The 24,951-nt window shown below is 42.4% G+C and overlaps 1 protein-coding gene across 1 annotated transcript in view; it reads left to right on the top strand.

The window, feature by feature from the left end:
- The window catches only part of LOC134810633 (NADH dehydrogenase [ubiquinone] 1 beta subcomplex subunit 9-like), a 46,935-nt gene extending 24,221 nt beyond the window's left edge, over positions 1-22,714 (top strand). Inside the window, 4 exon segments of the mRNA XM_063815951.1 lie at positions 6,709-6,838; positions 7,269-7,386; positions 17,152-17,700; positions 22,601-22,714. Of these exon segments, the coding sequence (XP_063672021.1) occupies positions 6,709-6,838; positions 7,269-7,386; positions 17,152-17,700; positions 22,601-22,714 (911 nt within the window).
- The last annotated feature ends 2,237 nt before the right edge of the window (positions 22,715-24,951 follow it).

Below are 24,951 nucleotides of genomic sequence, written 5' to 3'. Positions count from 1 at the left end.
GAAAATGTGCTCAATATCATTAGTGTCTGGCTTACTTTGTGTACTAGTTGACAAAAGCCAAGGCAAAGAATATAGGAAGTAGAGCTAATGGAAAGGAAAGATGGCGAATCTGACTTTGGACGTTTAGTGTCTAAGGTGCCTGTAGGACACACAGGGGAAGATGTACAACAGGCAATTAGATGTGTGGATCCAGAGGCAAGGAAAGAGGTTTGGGTTTAAAAAGAGATATGACAGTAAAAGATAGGGAGAGGATGAGCTCACTTGGGGACACTGCCTTGAGTGAGAAGGCAGGAAAGCTTAGGAAAGAATCTACTTTTTTTTTTTTTTTTTTTTTTTTTTTTTTTTGGAGGGACAGAGTTTCACTCTTGTTGCCCAGGCTGGAGTGCAATGGCGTGATCTTGGCTCACTGCAACCTCCACCTCCCAGGTTCAAGCAATTCTCCTGCCTCAGCCTCCTGAGCAGCTGAGATTACAGGCGCATGCCACCCTACCCAGCTAATTTTTGTATTTTTAGTAGAGACAGGGTTTTGCCACATTGGTCAGGCGGGTCTTGAACCCCTGTCCTCAAGTGATCCACCCGCCTCGGCCTCCCAAAGTGCTGCAATTACAGGCGTGAACCACCATGCCCAGCCACTTGCATTTTTAAAAAGGACAGCAGGGAAGAGGCCTCAATAAGAGAGACTTTGAATTTTGAATGGCCAGAGGTTTACCCTAGGTATGCCAACATTTAGTCAAAACAATCAGACAGTTGGGTAACAGAACGCTTGAGGTCTAAGCCTTTCAAGAGAACACTGAACTAGAAGTTCCTCTTTGGTTTCTATAAAGCCAAAAGATTCAGAAGTTCCAACTTTTCAGGTCCTGAAGATTTTGTGAACATGAATCAGGTCTCATGAAGCTTTTTGGAGAAGGATCAATATGCAATGAATACAGGTGATCTCAAGAGGCAGAAGCCTAGAGGACTCCAGCTGTCTACCTTTGAGTACAAGACACAGGAGACTTCTTAAACATGGAAGTGTTTTCCCAATACTACTCACTTTTACCCCATGGGCCAAATTTCTATGTATTTTTATTAAAAAGGAAGAAAACTCAGCCTTCAGAGTTGCGATTCACCTAAGTATAAACCCTGAAGTTTCAGAACCATGACTAGGAAATCACCACCTCACCTATCTTTAGCCTTGATTACTGGGGTCTTGACAGAATGTAGAGAGTAGAGCTGATGCGAAGGGAAGATGGAAAGTCTGATTTTAGATATTTAGAGTCTAAGGTGCCTGTAGGACACACAGAGGGTAGTTGTACAACAGGATCCAGAGTTAAGAAAAGAGATCTGGATTAGACAAAAGACATATGATAGTAAAAGACAGGGGAAAGGATGCTGGTTATTCCCAGAGATAATCGACAACAACTAATAGCCTCTAAAGTGTTACATGATTCAAAGTACATTCCACAATCTGTTCTTTTATCTTCTGAATCAGGGAGCAACCTGGTTAAAGTTTTTAGGAAGGGACAAGCAGGCTATTTTTCAAAAGAATGACAGGGCCTCTTTTCTGAACAGCTCAATTAAGAGGGTCAGGAAAAGGGAATGGGAAGCACGATGAACATGAAACTTTCTTTGGTCTGGATCTAGGTCTCTGATGATATTGAAAACCTCCCCCCGTGCACATATCACCAACAATGGATCTGTCAGAATTCCCAGCAGCTGAAATGAGGCAGAACAGACATGTGCCCTGGGCTTCCAAAAAGAAAAAATAATAATAATAACCCACGCATTACAGATTTGGAATATGCTTTCAATGAATAAATGTATGGAGATGATTAAAAGATGTACATGGCAAAAGGCTGGCCAGACAGGCACTGACATGGATGTGCCATAGGCTTATATATTTATTTGCAAAACACAATGTAATAGAAATGGACATCATACTTTGCATTTATATAGCAAGTATTTCTCCAAGGACCTCAAAGGATTCTACAGCCATTACTTGATTCATCCTTGTTACATGCTTGTAAAATGAAGGCAAGGCAAGGATTACTCATCCCATTTTATTAAAGAGGAAGCTGAAGCCCCAAGAGGCTCCATGGGTTGGCCAAGGGCATGTCATGAGTCATTTATTTGCTCAAAATCAGGTAGGGGCTGAAATTAGTCCCAAATTGTCCTTATACCTGCTGATTTTTACCTGTAGACTTCTGAAAAGGAAATGATTCTGTTTCTCAAGCTTGTTTGTGATTGAGACCATCAAACGGGTAGTGTTAAGGGAAGAGTATAAACTGGGGAAGCGAAGAGGTTAGCAAGCATTTGGCATTTCACTTTTCCTTCGGTAGGCAAATGCTGCTGCATACTTATGGACAAACACAGCACTCTTTACAACCAAGTGGAGAAAATGTTCCTATCATTGTTGCACTGGAACTAAGAGACATGGCTCCATGTTAATACTTGCCAGTTAATGACTGCCCACAATGCATGTATTTTTTGTTTTCATTTGTCTTTTCCACAATGCACATTTTTAATGAGCACTTTATATTATGTCATTTATCTTACAACTACTATATGAGCTAGATATTTCCTTACAAAATTAAGAGACAGGCTTAAAGAGATTAGATGACTTGTCCATAGTCACATAACAAACAAGTTTAGACTTGGGATTTGAGTGCATTTTTGCTGATTTGAATAGATGTGCACTTCTACCATGTTTTACCAATAGAACTTCACTTCCACACTCCACAGGGGTCCTACAGTCAGGCATAGCCTAGAGATGTATAAGAAAGCTGGGGCTAGCCTGGGTGCCTACCTCACACACATGTTCTGAATGACAGCCCAGGGTAAATGCAGAGATTATTCCTTTCTCCCCAGAAAAAACATGGGATATGGCCCCACCTCAGCCACTCTGATTGCCAGGATAGTTTGGGCCTTCCTGGTCCCAGATTCACACCTTGCATCTGACCCAGGCCCAAGCTAGTGGCAGTGCCAGCTGAGCTTCATAAGCAGGAGATGGAAAGGAAAAACAATAACCTGGAAGCTACTCCAGGGCACTCTTCTCCCACTTGCACTGACCACTACTAGTTGGCATCTGAATTTCAAACATCGCTGGGAAGTAAGTGCAGGGTCTGTCTCCTGGGGGCTCCCATTCTTCAGAGTGGAAAACTGAGGCTCACACATGTTCAAAGTTACCAAAGAAATCAGAAAGCGAAAAAGCATCAGGGACTATTTTCCCCAATGTTTTCTGTAATTTTGATTTTAACCGTTAGAATGTGCTATTGCAAGTGGTAGAGAAAGCCATCCTCTGAAAATGCAGGATGGAAAAGAAAAATTCTGAGATGTATTATTGTCCCCATTCTCCAGATAAGAAAAGTGATGCTCAGAGTGTAAATAGCACATACTAAAGCCAGGATCCGAACGTGGATCTGTGGAAGTCATGCCCTTTCCATTAAGCCTCACTAACCTCCAAAGAGTTTGATGGTGTATCCTTCTCCTGATGATGCCATCCCAGTGGTGTCAGAGGAGGCTTCTAGCACAGCCTCAGAACAGCAGTATGAGTTATAGATGCAGAGAAGGCCAAGGGTGGGTGAGGTGCCCTCTCTGTGGAGCACTGCAGTTACGGGGCTGGTGCTGGGATGCAGCCTCTGCAGTGCTGTGATTCTCAGGGTTTGCTTGCCAGCCAGTGCTGTCCACAAACACAAGTCACATATGGATATAGTTTGGAAATTTGCCCCATGCAAATCTCATGTTGAAATGTAATCCCCAGTGTTGGAGGTGGGGCCTGGTGGGAGGGGATTGAATCATGGGGGCGGATTTCTCATGAATGGTTTCGTACCATTCCCTTGGTGCTGTTTTTGTGATAGTGAGTGAGTTCTCATAAGATCTGGTTGTTGAAAAGTATCTGGCACCTCCCCTCCTCTCTTGCTCCTGCTTTCTCCATGTGACGTGCCTGCTCACTCTTCACCTTCCGCCATGATTGTAAGCTTTCTGAGGCCTTCCCAGAAGCAGATGCTGCTATATTTCCTGTACAGCCTGCAGAACAAAGAGGCAATTAAACCTCTTTTCTTTATAAGTTACCCAGTCTCAGGTATTTCTTTATAGCAATGCAAGAACGGACTAACACACGTACGCAGTGTTAAATTTCATGGGAGCCACAGATGCAAGCCACATATGATCTTAAAACATGAGGTACTTACATAAAATGAGTAAAAAGAAACAGGTGACATTAATTATAATAATACATTTTATTGAAACCAATAGAGCCATTAGATTGCCATTTCAACATGTCATCAATATGAAAAATATTAACGATATACTTTACATTCTTATTTTTTTTTATCTAGGTCCTTGAAACACATCACCATTTGGACAAGCCACGTTTCAAGCGCTCAATAGCTGCAGGTGACTAGTGGCTTTCACATTGGATAGTGCAAATCTAGAAGGATAGGATGGCTCAGAAAGCTTGGACTGTGGATTGCGGATCTAGACTCCGATCAACTGCCAGGGCGACTTAGCAAAGGGCTTGAGAGGTTGGACACTATTTCATTTCCATCTTATGCCAGTTACTAGACTCTGTTGTCTCAGTTTCTTCATCTATAAAACAGAGATAATAACAATATCTACCTTGTAGGCTTTTGTGAGGATGAAATGAGGAAATGCTTAGAACAGAAATGGGCACAAAGTAAGCAATACAAATGTATTTGCTAATGTTTTTCTTATTTCCCCGGGACTCTGTTTTCTTTTCTGTAAAATAAGGCTGTTGAAAACAGATAATCATTGAGATCCCTTCTTGCTCTTATTCAGTGAAAACCCTAGGTGGGAATCCAGTTCTAGTGCTGTCTTATCTCCGTGCATTAGTTCTGAAGCATGCACTGGGCAGGGCCTCAGATCCAGCCTGTTTTATAGTAGAGGCTTGCAAGGTGCTGCTGTGGCTGCCTTAAAGTTGGCTAGGCAGAAGGACTCACCTCATTTGTTGTCAGTGTTAGAAGCTTGTTCCCTCTGTCCTGGGTTCACGCTGAGTTGTTCCCTGGACAGCCTCCACATTCTCACAGTTGTCCTCCACAGACACAAAGTTCCCAGTTATAAGCCCTCACGTATTTGAATCTCTAAGCTAGAAGAAATCCAAGCTGGACCTGGAGTTTGGGGGAAAACTCATCCATTTCCAAGTTCCTTCAGCACCAGCTAATAGAAAAGAATCTCCCTGGGAATGACAACCGTGCAGCTTTGTACACCTGCTGTTCTTGGGGCTGAGAGAGGAATGGGAAGCTGAGCGGTCAAAAGGGCAAGCCCTTGAAAAGTTGTGAATGAAGATGCCAAAGCCTCAGCAATAGCCATTCCAGCTCAGGAAAGTCCAGCTGTCTGGCTTCTTTCCCCTAGAGACCAAATTGAAGAACTGTAGAAATTCAAGGTGGAGACTAACCAGGGAATCAGACACCTCCTGCCCAGAGAGGCCGGCAGAGATGAGTGCATCTCCAACTCATCTCCAGAGATCTCTCCAATCCACTCAGAAGCTGGAGTCTCTGCTACTTCTTGGAAGTCAGGGGTCTGCAGACTGATGTGTCTTCATGCCAGGAATTCTTCCTCCCCATTTTACCAAACAGAAGGATGGCAGGGCTGCTCTTCTCAAAAGAGAAGAACAAAACCATGGCCCCTCCTGCCAAGCAGTGGTTTCCTCCCAGCTGTTCATGTAGATTTGCTGAGAGCTACATTCTCCCATATCAGCAAGCCCTTAACCAAGAGCCTACCCTGAAAAGAGAGATACCAAACAATTGGAAGTCACACACCTACCCATGAGAAAGGACTCCAGACCAATCACTAAGCAACAGTGAAACCAGACACCATCTTGGTCCCGACGGAGGAAGGAATGAAACACAGAGACTCTTACACTCAGCCATCATTGGCTATTAGGAGCACCAGACCCTGACTCCTCTTCCTTCTCTAGGCTAAACTGAAGAGCTGTTTTCCATCTCCCAGACACAGTGACTGAATCTAAAATATTTCAATATTCTGGCCTGGCTGAGTGCCTGCTATGGACTGAATGTTTGTGCCCCTGCAAAGTTCATATGTGGAAACCCTACCCACCCCCTTGATGTGATGCTTTTAGGAGCAGGAGCCTTTGGGAGGTGATTAGGATTGGAAGAGGTCATGAGTTTGGTGCCCTTGGAGTCACAAGAGAGCTTGCCTCAGCTTCCCACTCTCTCCTGGGGAGGATACAATAAAAGAAGCTGGCAATCTGCCCAGAAGAGGGCCCTCACCAGAACCCTGCCCTGCTGACTCCCTGATCTCAGACTTCCAGTCTCCAGAACTATGAAAAATGTTACAAATGTCTGTTCTTCATAAGTAACCCAGTTCATGATGTTCTGTTACAGCAGCCTGAATGGACTAAGACAGTGCCCCTTGACTGCTGAGGGGCCACGTTCTCCCTTTGTGGCCTGCGTGGCCGAGCCGCCCACATAAAAAACTCCTGAATGCCACTATTTTCATCAAAAGGGCAGGTGGTGCACTAATCACGTGGAGGTGCCACCATGGGTGCCTCCATCAGCACCACCATCGCATACCCATCAACTTCACCACACCCTCAGCCCCCATCAAGCGGGGGTGACAGGATGCTGAGATGGGAGAGGTCTTTCTGATGCAACAGCCAAACAACATCACCCCAACCCAGGCAAGTCCCAAAGGGAGTTTCCTGTCTGCCCCATGAAGGGAAATGAGGGCCCTGCTTGTCCTGGACCACAGAGAACTGGAATGTGGAGAAGCAGAGAGAGCTGGATATTTCCGCACGGCAAGAGCAAGAGTTTTTTACTGTGAAGCCACCTGCGGTCCCCGGTCTCAGAGCCTCTCCAGGCCTGTTCTTTCTGCTCATTAGGTAAATGTGCCAACACAAGGAAAGAAATCAAGATCTATTTAGCTTTCCCCACCGGCCCTGTCAATCGTTCCGAGGAAGACAGTTCCTGCCACACAGCTCAGGAAATGGGCCCCAGAGGGCCAAGAAACAGTTCCATCCTGTAAATGTATTTACACAGCACAGTGCTTGTTCTTCACGTTTCACCGGCAGCCCACCTCTCCCGAGTGCCCGGGGAAGTTTTATCACCTGGGAGGGCATGCGCCGCTGCTCCACCAAGGCCCTCCTTGATCATCAGAACAGACAGATTGTGCAGAGACACGGCCTCCCCTGGCGAGGCAAGGCAAGGCGGCTCCAGGGCTGACAGAAGCAGGAGCAGGCTGGGGCCATGGCACCCACAGAACATTTCTGAACACCTGCTGTGCTCCCTGGCTGGGGCTGCCTCCTCTGGCAGCTCTTCTCAAGATCAAGGGAGAGATGTGGGCTCTGATTACAGCATCTTTGAAAAGGGCACCATTTGGAAATTTGGGGAACAGGCAGAAGTAGGAGAGATCAAGATCAAGATCGGACAGGCAAGACTGCATAAAAAAGGCTAGATATTCCAGAGTTTTCAGAGCTGCAAGGGGAGTTCAAACACTATCCAGTCCTCTTGCCCATTGTACAGAGGAGAAAACTGAGCTTCAGAGAAAATAAGAGTATATTCCATAGTAGTTAAGACCGAGGGCTTTGGAGCCAGTCTGAACTTGGTTGTAACCCCAGCTCTACAACTTGCTTGCTCTATAACCTTGAATTTGATCTCCACAAGTCTCTATTTTCTCATTTGTAAAATGTATACGAGAAAACCTCTCTCATATGGTTTGTAAGGTTCACATGCGATAAGGAAGTAAATAAAGCACTTAACATAGGAATTAAACAATTTGTGGTAAACATTATCATTATAATTACATAATTTGGCCAAAGTCATCCAGAGAATTCATATCCGACGCAGAACTCAAATTCAGTTCTTTCAACTCCTAGAGCAGTGTTCACTTTCTAATGATCAAAAGGACCTTCAAAGTGAGTCACTTTCTTTATCATTTAGGAATTTCATTCATCTACTAATACCAGTGGCTTAGAGAAATTAGGGTTGTATTCTTTTGTCAACCTAAATAACAAAGAGAAGTTCTCTAAAAGAAAAGGTGTTTATTTGGGAATAGGCATTGCAATGGAAATACATATGCCATAGTAAACTATGTATGTATTCAGGGAGGTATGGGAAGACAAAGGTTTTTAAAGGAGAAAATGAGGAGAATTGCATAACTGTTTTGAAATAATTATCCTTGGCTACAAAGACCAACGACAAGGATGATGCCAGTTCGAGGTTAAACAGGCAGTTGCTGGGCAGATGTCCTTGTGGAAGGATTTTTTGTGTGTAAAGTTACAATGCCCTTTGCACAAGGTTGTGGTTTTTACAGTCTTCTGTGATAGCTTTTGTTATCAGGCATATAAGCATGAGAAACCTCTCTACATAGCCTTCTCTGGCTCTATATGTTAGATTTTTCTTGATATTAATTAATGACTCCATTTTCATCTTAAGAACTTTCACACCCCCACATAAAGTAAAACCAAAGGTAAGTAGTAGATGATTGGTAAGGAAGCACCGTGAATCCAGACTTCTCTATTTTTCTGCCATCCTGAGCTGTTTTTTATCCTCAAGGTCGCAAGATAGTTGCTGTGGCTCCAGCCATCAGGAGGAAATGGAGTGGAAAGGGGCAATGGGGCATACCTTTGAGTATAGTTAGCCCCCTTTAAAAAGATTCCCTAGAAGCTCCATTCTGTGGCTTTTGCTCCTAATTGGAAGCCCTGGATGCAAGGAAAGCTGGACAATGCCTTATAAAGCCAGAGTTTTGTTTACAAAGAAGGGGAGAGTGAATACTGTAACAGCAATGAACAATCTTAGCCTTTCAGCCACACTCTCTGAGATAATGGGGTGTCACCCTTCACATCTGCCTCCCACCCAGGACCTCTGGAGGAGTCTCTGAGTGTTCCCCATTTATGCCTGTGGCTGCCCAGTGTCCCAGCCTGGTCCAGGATCAGTGTCTTACTGCCCCACAACACCTGGCCGATGCTTTGTTGCCACTCACTGACAAGGACTTTGTGCAAAGGCAAAAGTGCACAAAGGAGGGGCTGCTGGGGGAGAGCCCTACCTTGCCCACAGCTTCCCTTGGTGCCTATGAGTTTAGAGGTTGAGTTCTTTTTTATTCTCTGTGATTAGAGCCAATCTGAATAACGCAAAGAAAACATCTTTGTGAGTCATTTTGTAAGGAAAATTTTGCCTCTTCTGCCCCAAACTCTCCAAAGATACTCTGTTTCTTTCATAGTAAGAGCCAGAATTCTTGTTCTGACCTGCCAGGCCCTAGAAAATCTCCCCTGGGCACCTCTTTAGCTTCTCCCCTTTACTGTGCTCCTGCCACCACAGCCTCCTTGCTGTTTCTCAAACACGGCAGGTACACTCCAGGCTCCCAGGGCCTTAGGACTTGCTATTCTCTTGCCTGGAATGCTCTGTCCCTCAGCATCCAAACGGTTCCTCCTTCACCTCCTGTAAGGCTTTGTTTAAATGTCATCTTCTATTTTTTTTTTTTTTTTTTGAGGTGGAGTCTTGCTCTGTAGCCCAGGCTTGGTGTGATCTCAGCTTACTGCAACCTCCGCCTCCCAGGTTCAAGCAATTCTCCCACCTCAGCCTCCCAAGTAGCTGGGATTACAGGCACCTGCCATCATGCCCAGCTAATTTTTGTATTTTTGTAGAGACAGGGTTGCACCATGTTGGCCAGGCTAGTCATGAACTCCTGACATCAGGTGATCCACCTGCCTTGCCCTCCCAAAGTGCTGGGATTACAGGCGAGAGCCACCGCACCTGGCCAAATGTCACCTTCTCAATGAGGTTGCACTGACCAGTCTTTAAAACCATAACTCCCTAGGCACTCCCAAACCCTCCTCTCACTTCCCATAGCACTCTTCACCTCCTAACTTTCCATGCACTTCATTTATTTATGTTTGTCATATTGCCATGTAATGGGTTTCTTAGCCTATTTATTTATGTATTATGAGGGAAGAAAGTTCTGTCTGTTTGGTTCACAGCTGCACCCTCAGCATGTAAATAAGAGCCTGACACACGAAGCAAATTCTTAACTATCTGTTGAATAAGTGCACATATAAACGTAGCTCAGTCTTGGGACAAATTAGAATCTCCAATCAAAAAAGGCAATTGACAAGAAAGGAATAGATAAGCATCTGAAGTAACCAGCAATAAAAACAGATCATCTATATAAAGTCAGATCAAGAAAATGGCCATCTTAGAGAAGACACAGAAAATTAATGATCTGGATTTACGGTACTGCTTTCCCACCAAGATGAGTAAACACATTAGTTATCTACTCTCTAGGTAAATGTTATCACACCCATTCAGAGGAAGGGGATGCTAAGACCCAGGAATGGTCAGTCCAGTATCTCCTATGGTCCTACTAAATGACCCAGCGTCTTAGATCCTGGCTCAAGATCCCATAGCCTAAAAGAAAGTGGGCTTCTGTCCCAAACTGGCTGCCAACAGGACAATTGTTCATTTTCTTTCACCTTCAACTTTCTGTTGACTGTGTCCCCGCTCCTAAGCTACTCATTTACTCTGTGGCTTCCACAGGCATCCCTTTACCTATGTGTGGGCACTTTTCAAAATAAGACTACCTTGTGGCTGAAAGCAGCCTAAAGGACTTAATCAGAAAATGAACAGCCATGCCCCCTCCCTTCATATGCCTCAATACTCACATTTGAGGGAAGCCCAGGTGATGAGAGAATTAAATCTCTGTCCCTAAGTCAGCTAGAAATCGGTTTTTTCTTCTCTTGCTGAAAAATTAGAAAGTGATTTTGAAAATGCAATGCAGAGAAAGCAGTCTTTCTTTTCCTCTCTCCTCTAGCCATGGAAATATCCACTACCAGAGCTTGATTAATGTTAAATATGACCTTTCGCAAAGTTTCTTGGCAATTAATTTATGATACTTCCAGATTCTAATGTATCAGGCAGTGGCTGTTTATGCATTTGATGAAGTAGTCTTTGTCCAGAGTTGATATGTTTTACCAGAACTTCTGTAGCTCACTTTTCCTTTCTCTCTCTTGCTGTTTCAATCTCTCTTTCAGTCTTTGTGCTTGGATATTTAATCAATTTGACTGGGAAGAAAACATGAATATATTTATGAATTCTCAGTCCCTAAGTTGTCATGCACACTGTATTAGCTTATTACTGTATCTCCAAGATAATTCTTCCCTCTCATCTCCCTACACCTGTGCTTTTGAGTTCAGGGAGATCTCAGCTCAACCAAAATTACTTTTAATGTTTGGTTTGCTACAAGAGCTGCTTTGAGGGTTTCTGTCTTGAACAGGTGTATCTTCTCTTTGCATGCTTATTGCTTTTGCCTTTCTTCTTCACTGTCTCTGAAAAAAAGAAATCTAGTGAACTAGACTTGAGCCCCAAGAGGTTGTTACAGCCCAAGGAATGTAACTAAGCTTAATGAGTGGAGGAGAAGCCAACAAATGGGTGCCTGGGATGCAAGGAACTCAGGGTGCTTCGTCTTAGAAAGTACGTGACGATAGTCAACTACTACATGAAAGTTCCAGGATATCAGAGATTTTAGCTTTTCTTTTCCAGAAACTAGAATGGTGCTTGGCACATAGTAGGTGCATAACTTTTGTGGAAAGAAAGAAGGAAAGTGAGATAGCAAGCAAGGGAAGGAAGACCACAGTCTCTAATACAATGACCCTTAAATCCTTTACTAGAATTTGAGCCCATGAGGCCATTTTTGGATTTTTATAATAAAAGCCCAGGGAACTGCCAGAATCTTCTTACCATTCTTTTCTTTGCCACTACCTGAGAAACTGTTATAGGTGCTAAGAACACCTTTCCCTGAGTCCTGCAGCTCCCTCTACGCTGTCAAACCAGGTGTGTGCACTTGGACCAGCATCTTTAAATCTTTAAATGCATCACGAATGGCTTTAACTACAACAGTGAGGACGGGAAGAGGCCAGCAACCAGAGCAGAGCAAAAACTCCACTAAGTTACATCAAAGGCCCAGGTGAAGCAAGAGAACATAGATTGATGAGAGCTATGTGATTACTCCAAAAATACTCTGCAACCTGGAGAAAGAGCAGGGGAAAGGGACAAATAAGTTTGCCCAAGGTTAGGAGTCAGCCAAGTAGACGCAACATGAGCTCAAGAGGAAAAAGGAATGGGTAGAACCAGAAAAAAATGTGAGATTCAGGCTGTAAACAGAGGTGGAAGAAACCAAGGGCTGCATGGGCTCTGTTAGCATTTGGTCTACAAGTTTTATTTTATATTTGGAAATATATAAATCATTGATGAGATGTTTTATTTTCTAGCCATTTGGGCATCAATTACACACATCGCAATTTTCTTTGTCCTCCCAAGGAGAAAACTGAATGGAGCCAGGCAGAGCTGCCATTCGCATCACACACCTTCGGAGGCTACCCACACAGTGTGACAGTTGCATCCCAGGACTCTAGAGCAGTAAGCCTCACTTGTGAGACAAAGAGACAGATGTCACTTTTACAGTGTGATTTGAAGGGCAACAGGAAATCTGTGTAGCCTCCCTACCCCATGCCTCCTGTCAGCCTTCCATTGTGCCTAAAATTTCCCTATTATTCACTGCTTAGATTTACTGTACAGAAATACTAATAAAGCACAAATGTTACCTGGAGATGTCACGCAGCTGAAGCAGTACAAAAAACTTTAAAGTCGGACCAAGCTAGGGTCAGATCCCAGCTCTCACTCCATAGCAGTGGGATACCTGGCAAATTACTTAGCATCGCAAAGACTCTCTATCCTTATTTATAAAAATCTGCACTCTACCTACATTATAGGGTCATCATAAGGATAATTTGACTGACATGTATAGAGCAACTACCACAGAAACTGACACCTACGGGGGCCCAAGAGATGTTCCTTCTTTTTATCTTTATCTATGAAAACTGGCATGGTGGGAAAAGCACTGGACAAGAGTCAAGGGCCATGGGTTCTAGTCCATGCTGTTCCACTAAGGAGCTGTGTGACCTTGTTAAGGTCACTTTTCTTCTCTGGGCTTGAGTTTCCCAGGGGCTTGAACTGAATTTATTCATTCAAAAAATGTTATTGAGCTCCCAGTATGTGCCAGGAGCTGTTAATCTGCTTGCATGATGAATAAATGAATAAACATGTATGTGAAATCATGGTAAGTGATAGACAGATAATTAAAATGTAGTCTTACGATGGAGAGGTCCTGGGTAGCTATTTCAGATGGAGCACTCAGGGAAGACCTGTGTGAGGGGGTGAATTTTATACTGAGATCTCCAATGACAAGAGGAGCTAGCCATCGAAATCTCAAAGGGAGATGCTACGATGCTGTGCTGGCAGAGGAAACAGCAAATGCAGAGGCTCCCTCAAAAGAAGCAAGCTTGGATGACTTCCAAAGTCTTTTCTAGGCCCAATAGCCTTTATCTTATGTTCGCTGTGGTCAGGATGTGACTTTTGGGTATGACACTAGGATAAGTCAAATGGCAGTCCTTTTATGGGCTGATCACTGTCAGTAAGAGGTAGATAGTGATGCAGTTAGACTAGTTATGCTTGGGGCCAGCTGAGCAAGGGAAAATCATAACCCAAACTGGAAAGAGAAAAGTACAGCTAAAAAAGCAAAGACGTCATTGGGCTATAAAGAATATTGTAGAGACTGGGGCCAATTTCCTTTCAAAGCACCCAGCAGGATCTTATCATAAGACAGTGACAGAGAAACAATGACAGAAATTTGCTTCTTGGAGAGTTGGACACTTTTTTGAAGCCCCTTTACAGCAGCTGAAGAAGGGCAGAACTAAGTCAGGAAGAACATTCCTAGGTGAAGTTAGAAATAAGCGTTTGGGCTAGGAACATTCTGGTCGCAGATGACAGAATTGAGATATTCATTCATTTCCCTCACTCATTCACTCATTCAACAAATATTTATTGAGGGCCCACTCTTCTAGGCCATGCTTTTATAGCTGGAGCTACGGCATTGAAGAAAGCAGACAAAAACCCCTAGAAAAGTCCTTACATTCTAGCAGGGAAGATAGAAATTGAGAGGTCAAGATCTTTAACCTGAACAAGCTTAGACCTTTTATTTGCTCTAAATATTGAGTGCCTAGTCTGTGCCTAGTGGTGGGTTAGTTGCTGGGTACTGTGCTGACCACACCTGGTCATGCAAACACATAATAACGTACATTGATAGAAAGTTTTACTGCCCTCAAACCACTGATCTCCTTTCATCCTCATGCCACCCTACAAGCTCTCAAAGGCAAAGGGGTTTGCTCAGGCTCACCATGCTGAGCATCTGGACTGCATCCCAGGTCATCTTGCAGTCTAGAGCTCTTTCAATTATATCATTTTGTTGCTTACTATAGCAGATGTTTTCATTCTGTTGAACTAACCTATAGGCACCTTCCCAGACATTATATTGGAAGCAAGAATTGTGAAGAGGCAGGACCTGAGAGAATTCACTCTGTTGATGTGTAGCAGCAGCTACTCCCAGGTTCCCAGGGCAGCATCCAGTGTCGGAGGTGTCTGCAGGGCAATCACAGCATCAGTGCTGGACTGCAGCAGCAATGGTGTCTTCACTGCCTTAGTTTTGTTGCATGATTAGGAACATTGCTTCCAGGTGTGTAGCCCACAATGCAGGTACTCTAGGCTTCCTGAAGATATTCTGAACTACCAATACTCATTTTAATAAATTCTTTTTTGTGCGTTCTTAAATCAACCAGATTTGGTTTATGTTGCCTGAAATACACACTGTGACTGCTATACTTACAAAATCCTTTGTCCTCATTTACCAGCAGGATAGGCTAAGTTTTCTACAGTTTAAAAAAAAAAAAATCCCTAGTGGCTTAAAACAATATGGCTTCTCTCTTGCTCATAGTTCTATTGCATCCCAGGTTGACTGGATTTTTCCAAATAAATGTTTAAATATTTTGAACTAAATGAAAATGAAAATACAACTGATCAAAATTTATGGGATGCAGCAAAAGTGGGGTTTTGAAGAAATTTTCTAACATTGAATGCACACATTAAAAAAGAAAAAAGATCTAAAATCAATCATTTAAGCTTCTACCTTAGGAAATTAAGGAAAAAATAGAAACATAAACCCAAAGAAGCATAATACAAAATAATAATATTAGAGCAGAAATCAATGGAAGTCAAAACAAGAAATCAATAGAGAAAAATCAACAAAATCAAAAGCTAGTTTTTTCACAAGATCAGTAAAATTGATAAACCTCTAGTCAAGTTACAAATTACTAATATTGGAAATAAAAGAGGAGCTACTTCTACTGATCTCATGATCATTAAAAGCATAATAAAGTCTAGTTTAAAAGTATAATCAGAAGCGCCTCTGCCCAGCTGCCCACTGTCTGGGAAGTGAGGAGCGCCTCTGCCCGGCTTCTGCCCTGTCTGGGAAGTGAGGAGCGTCTCTGCCCAGCTGCCCACCGTATAGGAAGTGAGGAGTGTCTCTGCCCGGCCGCCGCCCCATCTGGGAAGTGAGGAGCGCCTCTTACCAGCCACCCCATCTGGGAAGTGAGGAGTGCCTCTGCCCGGCCGCCACCCCGCCTGGGAAGTGAGGAGCGCCTCTTACCGGCCACCCCATCTGGGAAGTCAGGAGCACCTCTGCCCGGCCGCTGCCCCATCTGGGAAGTGAGGAGCTCCTCTGCCTGGCCGCCACCCCATCTGGGAAGTGAGGAGCGCCTCTGCCCAGCCACTGTGCAACCTTCCAAGTGTGAAGTGACAACCTTGTGTGTGATCTTTTCTGTCCTCCCCAGGTTTGCACTTTCGACATTAAAGTTTACTTTTTAGTTAAAAAAAAAAAGTATAATCAAAAGCTAATTTTTTTCAAGAGATGAGTAAAATTGATAAACCTCTAGTTAAACTGCAAATTACTAATATTAGAAATTAAAGAAGAGCTATTTCTACTGATCCCATAAACATTAAAGGTATAATAAAGGAATATAAACAACTCTATGCCTACAAATTTGATAAAACATATGAAATAGACCAATCCCTTGATGGGAATAAATTACCAAAACTCACACGAGGAGACATAGAATATGAATAAACCTATATCTATTAAAGAAACTGACTCAATAATTAATAACCTTCCAAAAAAAGAAAATACCAGGTCCAGATGGTTTTACTAGTGAATTCTACCAAACATTTAAGGGAGAAATCATACCAATTCTCTATGATCTCTTTCAGAAAATAGAAGCAAACAGAACATTTTCTAACTCATTCTATGAGGTCAGCATTGTCCTAATATCAAAACAAACCAGTGAAAGTCATTATAAGAAAGAAAAACTGCCAGGCGCGGTGGCTCACGCCTGTAATCCCAGGACTTTGGTAGGCCAAGGCGGGCGGATCACGAGGTCAGGAGATCAAGACCATCCTGGCTAACACAGTGAAACCCCGACTCTACTAAAAATACAAAAAATTAGCCGGGTGCGGTGGCGGGCGCCTGTACTCCCAGCTACTCCGGAGGCTGAGGCAGGAGAATGGCATGAACCCGGGAGGCGGAGTTTGCAGTGAGCAGAGATCGCGCCACTGCACTCCAGCCTGGGCAATAGAGCAAGACTCTGTCTCAAAAAAAAAAAGAAAAGAAAAGAAAAGAAAGAAAGAAAGAAAAACTACAGGCCAATATTTTTCATGAACCCAGATGTAAAAATTCTCAGCCAAATACTGGTAAATCAAATCCAACAATGTAGAAAAAGAATTATACACCACGACAAATGAGATTTATTCCAGGTATGCAAGGCTGGCTCAACATTCAAAAATTACTTCAGGCCGGGCATGGTAGCTCACGCCTGTAATCCCAGCACTTTGGGAGGCTGAGGCGGGTGGATTGCTTGAGGTCAGGAGTTCAAAATCAGCCTGGCCAAAGTGGTGAAACTCCGTCTCTACTAAAATACAAAAATTAGCCAGGCGTGGTGGTGTGTGCCTTTAATCCCAGCTATTTGGGAGGCTGAGGCAAGAGAATCGCTTGAACCTTGGGGGCAGAGGTTGCAGTGAGCCGAGATTGCACCGCTGCACTCCAGCGTGGGCGACAGAGTGAGACTCAGTCTCAAAAAATAAATAAATAAACAAAAATCACTTCATGCAATCCATCACCTCAACAGGCTAAAGAAGAAAAATATATAATCATATCAATAGATGCAGAAAAAACATTTGACAAAATCAAACACCCATTCATGATTTAAGGAAAAAAATCAGTGGACTAGGAATAGAAAGCAACTTCCTTACCTTAATAAAGAAAGTCGCCTGGCTACCCCCGAGGCCGCTGAAGGTCAGCGCAGTCGTGGCGTTCTCCGCACCGGCTGCCTACCTGACCCATCAGCAGAAGGTGTTGAGGCTTTAAAAGTGGGTGCTGTGCCACCTCGAGTTGTGTTGCATCCACAGGGACAAATACCGATACTTTGCTTGTTTGATGAGAGCCCGGTCTGAAGAACATACGAACGAAAAGGATATGATGAAGGCCACCCGGCTGCTGAAGGAGGCTGAGGAAGAATTCTGGTACCATCAGCATCCACAGCCATACATCTTCCCTGACTCTCCTAGGGGTACCTCCTATGTGACACACGAGTGCTACAAGGTCCCAGAATGGTGCTTAGATGACTGGCATCCTTCTGAGAAGGCAATGTATCCTGATTACTTTGCCAAGAGAAAACAGTGGAAGAAACTGCGGAGGGAAAGCTGGAAAAGAGAGGTTAAGCAGCTGCAGGAGGAAACGCCACCTGCCGGAAAGGAAGGTGATTTGCCCCCACTGTGGTGGCATATTGTGACCAGACCCTGGGAGCAGCCCGTGGAGAGAGAGAGAGAGAGAGAGACCTCCTCTTTCATGCTTGCTAGTGAAATACGTTACAGAACATACACTTGCTCTAATAAAAAATCAGTGAAATGGGAAAAAAAAAAAGAAAGCTTGCCAACCCCTACAGCTAATATTATACTTAATGATGAAACTAGATGGTTTCCCCTGAAAATCAGAAACAAGGAAAGGAGGTTTCCTCTCACCACCCTATTCAGCATCATACTAGAAGTCCTAGCTAAGACAGTAAGATAAGAAAAGAACAAAAAAATTAAACAGATAAGGAAGGAAGAAATAAAACTGTCTTTGTTTGCAAATGTGATGATTGTCAATGTTGAAAATTCCAAAGAACTGACCAAAAAACAAAAAAAAAGTCTTGAAATCAAAAAGCAGTTACAGCAAGATTGTTGATACAAGGCTAATATACAAAATTTAATTGCTTTCCTATATACCCACAAGGAAAAAATGGATTATAAAATTAAAAATTCATCACTTATGTCAGCACCAAAAAATTGAAATACTTAGGTTCTAATCTAACAAAATAAATACAGAATCTATTTGGGGAAAACAATACAAGTCTGATAAAAAAACAAATATCTAAATAAATGGAAATGTGTTCCATGTTCATAGATAGGAAGACCCAATATTGTTAAGATGTCAATTTTTTCCAACTGATCTATAGATTGAATGCAGTCCTAATCAAAATCCTAACAAGTTATTTTGTGAAGATCAAAAAAAGATTTAAAGTTTATATGGAAAGGCAAAAGACAAAATAATCAACACAATACTGAAGAAGCACAAAGTCAAAAGGCTGATATTACCTGACTTTAACACTGCTAATAAAGGTACAGTAATCAAGACAACATGATATTGGAGGAACAATAGAAGAATAAATCAGTGGAACATAAAAGAGTCCAAAACAGACCCACATAATACAGACCACCTATCTTTGACAAAGAAGCAAAGGAGATTCAATGAGGAAATAGTAGATTTTTAGGCCAAGTGTGGTGGCTCACACCTGTAATCCCAGCACTTTGGGAGGCTGAGGTAGGAAGATGGCTTGAGCCCAGGAGTTTGAGACCAGCCTGGGCAATATAGTGAGACCGTGTATCTACAAGGTTTTTTAATTAGCCAGGCATAGTAGCACACACCTCTAGTCCCAGCTACTCAGGAGGCTGATTTGAGAGAATCACTTGAGCCTGGGAGGCAGAGGCTGCAGTGAGCCGACACCACACCACTGCACTTCAGCCTGAGCGACAGACTGAGAATCTGTCTCAAAAAAAAAAAAAAAAAAAAAAAAAGATATTGTAGATTTTTAAATAAATGGTACTAAAACATTGGACATCCTTAGAAAAAGAATAATCTAGACACAGACCTTCCTTCTACTTTTCACAAAAAATTAACTCCAAGTGGATCATAGACCTGAATGTAAAACTATAAAACTTCTAGAAGATAATGTAGAAGAAAATCTAGGTGACCTTGGGTTTGGAGATTAGTTTTCAGATTAAAAAAAAAAGAGGAATACAGAAAAGAAAAAATATTGGCAACTTAGATTTTATTAAAATTTAAAACTTGTGCTCCGCAAAAGATACTTTTAAGAGAATGAAAAGACAAGCCATAGACCGGAAAAATATATTCACAAAACACATATCTGATAAAGGCCTTGTAGCCAAAAGGGGAAAAAAATCCTTAAAACTCAATAATAAGAAAATAAACAACCCATTTTAAAAACTGGCAAAAGACCTGAACAGATACCCCACCAAAAAAGATACACAGATGGCAAACAAGTATATGAATAGATGCTCAACATCATATGCCATTAGAGAAGTGCAAGTTAAAACAACAATGAGATACCACTAAAAACCTATTCTAATGGGAAAAAAAAACCTGACAATACCAAATATTGGCAAGAAAATTATTCAGTGGCAATGCAAAATGGTGTGGCCACTTTGAAAGATAATCTGGTGGTTTCTTACAAGGCTTAAATATAGTGTTGCCATACAATCCAACAATCACACTCCTAGGTATTTACCCAACTGACTTGAAAACTTTGCCCACATAAAACCTAAAAACAAATGTTTATAGAAGTTTATTCATAACTGCAAAAACTGGAAGCAACCAAGATGTAACTCAATAGGTGAATGGATAAGCAAAGCATATTCTATACAATGAATATTATTCAGTGACAGGAAGAAAGTCCTATCAATCCATGAAAATATATAAAAGAAATTTAAATGTGTATTGCTAAGTGAAGCCAGTCTGAAGGGGACACATACTGTATGATTCCAACTATACAACGTTCTGGAAAATGGAATACTATATAGACATTAAAAAGTCAGTGGTTGCCAGGGGTTCTGGGTAGGGGAGGGATTAGCAGGTGAAGCACAGAAGATTTTTAGAGCAGCAATAGGATTCTGTATACTATAATTATGGGTATATGACATGCATTTGTTGAGACTCACAGAATTGTACAATGCAAAGAGTGAACCTCTATGTAAACTATGAACTCTAGTTAATAATAATATATCAGTATTGGTTCATTAATTGTGACAAATATACTACACTAATGTATGATGTTAATAATAGGGAATATGTCAGTAGGGGAGATACATGGAAACACTGAACTATCTGCTCAATTCTTCTGTAAATCTTTTTTTAAGACAAAATCACACTGTTATTCGTGTTAGAGTGCAAATGAAGCAGCACGATCATAACTCACTATAACTCAAACTCCTGGTCTCAAGCAATCTTCCTGACTCACCCTCCTGAATAGCTAGGACTACAGGCACATGCCACCACACCCAGCTAATTTTCTTTCTATTTTTTGTACAGATGGGTCTCACTATTTTGCCCAGGCTGGTTTTAAACCCCTGGCCTCAAGGGATCCTCCCACCTCAGCCTCCCAAAGCACTGGAATTATAGGCATGAGCCGCTGTGCCTGGCCCTTCTGTAAATCTAAAACTGTGCTAAAAAATAAAGTTCATTAATTAAAAAAAAAAACTTAATGGTTTAAAATAACAATGGTTTATTTCTTGATCACACTTTATGTTCATGCCAAAATTGGCTGCTTTTTCCTTATTCAGGAAACTGGTACAGACTCATTTAGAGGCAGCCTGGTTGATGAAAATCTCATCTTGAATATCACCAGTCTTCATGAAAGAATGGAGAAATCGTTCAATGGTTCTTAAACATGATGCACCAGAGAAGGCACATTGCTTCTGCTCACATTTCATTATGAGTAAGTCATCCAGCCACACCTAGCTTTAAAAGCGGTAGGAATGCAATTTTATCATGTGCCCAGAAAAAGAAAAATCCAAATTCTAGTCATTAGTCCTAATGACTACCACCCCTTGTTTCCTAGTTCCTTCTCCTGGTCCAACATCATCACGAGGACACTTGTGCACAGGACACTTTTGCGCCAGCCCACAGAAACACATTCTGGCTGCTCAGAGGCAAAGGCTCTCCAAGCCCACTGATCCTTGCTAGTGTCATTGATATATCTCGAGCAAGCTCCACCTGCTTAATTGCTTCTTCACTCTGAAATCCCTCCTGAAAAACCTAGCGCTTTTATGAAGTTCTTCCTTGGCTTCATACCCTCAGTATCAATTTACAAGAGGGAAAAAGTCCAAAGAGAAACAGAAGAAACATTGGGAAAAGTATGCCTCAAAAAGCCTTTGTAGGTAAGCAGATCAAGGACCTCTGTACCAGCTTTCACTCCATTGAGTGTTGCTCAGCAAGGGGCTTGACCTGTCTCTTCACCTGCCACCACAAAGGCAGATGGCAGGCTACAAAGGACACATTCATTGTAAAGAATTATAAAGTCTCATTCTGTTCACAGTGGCCAAGAATGCCTTGAGCATTCAAAAGCTGAGATGTGTGGAACAAAAAGTGTGACAAGGACTACTTGATTTGCATGTGACAAATTTAACTCAAACCAGCTTAAGCACAAAGAGAATGCCAAGAATTCCTGTCCAGATTCAGAATTAAGGAATTAATTTGAACAATATCATTAGATCTCTATCTCTCTCTCTCTCTCTCTCTCTCTCTCTCTCTCTCACTTTTCTGAGTTGATTTTATTCACAGGCAATTTTCTCCCGCATGCTAAAAAATTCACTTAGGGTATGATATGGTTTTGCTGTGTCCCTACCCAAATCTCATCTTGAACTGTAGCTCCCATAATCCCCATGGGTCATGGGAGGTACCTGGTGGGAGGTAATTGAATCATGCGGGCAGGTTTTTCCCATGATGATTTCATGATAGTGAATATGTCTCATGGGATCTGATGGTTTTATAAAGAGCAGTTCCCCTGCACATGCTCTCTTGCCTGCTGCCATGTAAAACGTGTTTCTGTTCTTCCTTCACCTTCCATCATCATTGGGAGGCCTTCCCAGTCATGTGAAACTGCAAGTCCACTAAACCTCTTTTTCTTTATAAATTATCCAGTCTCAGGTATTTCTTGAGAACAATATGAAAATGGACTAATACAGGGAGTTAAATCTATCCCAAACTTTCAGAAAGTTAGCTCTTTCAGGAAGAGAGAGACAGAGACAGAAGCACAGAGAGAAAGAATACCTCTGCCACTGGTCCCAGCAAAGTCCTGGAAGAATGCTGAGGATTCTAGTTGATCAACCCCAGGTCACATAGGCCTCCTTGAACTGATTGCATGGTCACTGTAGCTTGGTCCCATAGCATCAATATGGAATAGACTTCTTGTTGGAAAAAGATGTTTCTGTTTCCAGAGAAAAGGAGGAGAGGAGAGCTACAACTACCAGAGCCAACAACAGTAAGGGGACAGAATCAAGTAAGCACACAGGCATGTGCAAGCACGTACATACCCGCATTCAGGCAGCCCTTCCATCATCAGACTGCCCATCTTAGAAACGGGTTATGGTTCCAGGATTGTCTAAGGCTGAAGACGATAGAACCGCTCCTCCAGAGCTATAGCCCTGCTGCCTTCCTCCACGAAGATGGGACTTGCCTGTGCTCGCTCTTCCAGTGTCTCCCTGGTTGAACACCTCCCTTAGTAATTTGCATACCAACCTCGTGCCCCACAAGAGCCTGTGGTTATCTTGAGGAAAATAATGGTTTCTGTTTTTCTTTGCATTCTATCACGTGGTCCAGGGATAGTCATTCAGCCAGTATTGAATGAATGTCTGTATCTCTGGATGCATAAATGGGCAGAATAAAGAGCTTCTAAGAAAGTAGAATATACAGTCCCTGACTCTGGGATCTTTTTACTCTGTCAAGGACAATTAGAATACCTCTTAACATAACAGAACAGATTTAAATAAAAGCCACAAGAATAAATTAACTCCATAAGATTTGAATCAGATAATGATCAGAGGATGCCAAGTAAAAGTGTAAACAAAGTCAGGCTTCCACAGTTATCAAGTGCACTTGGAGACAGCTTTTCCTTCTTATTATTTGTGCTCAAATCTTATTCGTGTCAGTAATGTGATTCTCAAATGGGAGGGACACATGGTGAATGCAGAGAGCAGCTTGGATTGGAAGAGCCCATGGTGCTTTATTAGTACAGAGGAACAAACCCTAGGGCTCTGATTCCTGCCCAGGCCTAGAAAAGTCTACCCCTCTTTCCTGGCCACCAGCATCCCACTAATCCCAACAGTCCTCCATCTGGGAGTAGGTAATTTCTCCATTTGCAGAGAATAAGAGTCCTTCCCATGCTTCCTCCTCTGACATATGCAGACTACACATTAGCATGGTAATGTCTCATGCCATTAGTGAGTAACGTGCTGAATAATTAGGCTATGAAAATCTAACGGCAGGGATTTTTGTTTTATTAGCAATTTTCCATTCTATTGTGTTAATTTCATCTCATGTCAGCTGGCTTTCTAAGTAAACAATGATCACAGGCAGACATCAGTTCTCAGCACATTGTGCTGCCTTGGGTGACTTAACAGATCAGGAAATGGCTTAAATTGCCTTTTGTCTTGCAGTCTCTGCCTTCTCTTGATGTCACAAGATCTCTAGTCCCTGGTTTCTTATGACCCTAGAATATTCATTTCCTCTTTGTGTGTGTCTTTCTCTGCCTGTCTGTTCTCAATCTATCTCAATGTCCTTCTTGCTCATCTTTGTTTTTCTTCTCCCTCTTTTATGCCATCTCCTCTCCAATACCTCTGTGTGCCTACCTGTAATGACATTGCACTTTTCAATACCATTTTCTTTTCAAATAATTCTCACATCCATCTTGCATCTTCTGCCCCCACTTCATTTTTCCATATACCTTCTTTAATGTCTCTCACTTTCCTCCCCAATTCATCTGCTTTTCTTTCCACTAGACTATCTTCTCAGCATTCCTTCCTTCACCTCCTGTACTCTTCATTTGGCCTAGCTCCTGGAGTGCTATCTTTCAGCCTCTCACCACCCTCCATCCCCCACCCCTCCATACACACACACACACACACACCTCATTTTCTCCTTCCTGCTCACCAAGATTCCTGGCTGACAGATGATTAATATTGGGCCCAGGCATGCTGGAAAGTTTAATGCTTTTTCTGTGATATCCCCACAGTCATCAAACATCTGCAAGTTTCTCCCAGAGCTGAGAAAAAGTTCTGTTACTTAATACATTGTTGTTGTCCAAGTTACAAAAGCACCTGCCAAGTCTCTAAGAAAGATCATGGAGAAAGGTATTGGCAGCATTTACCTGGGTCACCACATGGACAGAGTTGATGAAGAAGGGTCATGCTTGATCAAAAGCTCTTCTTTCATTCTGTTTGTTTGTTTCTTTCTGTCTGACTCCAGGAGAGTAGGAACCTGGATTCCCCCAAGGCAGGATCATGTTTACTGACTCTATCCAAATATCCAGACCAAAGAACTAGAACAATGAGGTATTATCTCCTTCAAAAAAAGATATGGCTAAATGTCAATAACTCAAGCACTCAAACTATGCATCCACAGAAGACCAATAACCCAACAGGCTGCTGTCTGGGGCAGCAGTTGGGGACAAGCCAAAGCAATGTATAATTTTTATAATTAACCCACAAAATGTAACATAGTTGCCCTTCCTGCTAAGGGGCATAAATATTGTCCCTTTGATTTTATTCACCCTTGCCTCCTCATCATTCAGCCACATATCCCCACCCCTCCTCTATAATGCTCAACATATAGATGGTTATTTGATGTCTCAAAAAATCAACCGGCTTAATAAATGAGATTTTAGCCCTAAAAATACTGTCATGACTCCAATGAAAAAGAGATCCAGAAGAGGATACAAGAAGTTTTTGA

This window comes from Pan troglodytes, chromosome 6, assembly GCF_028858775.2.
Source record: "Pan troglodytes isolate AG18354 chromosome 6, NHGRI_mPanTro3-v2.0_pri, whole genome shotgun sequence".
NCBI classification, from domain to species: domain Eukaryota; kingdom Metazoa; phylum Chordata; class Mammalia; order Primates; family Hominidae; genus Pan; species Pan troglodytes.
The sequence above is the reverse complement of the archived record's forward strand: the minus strand, read 5'-3'. Positions and strand labels throughout refer to the sequence as shown.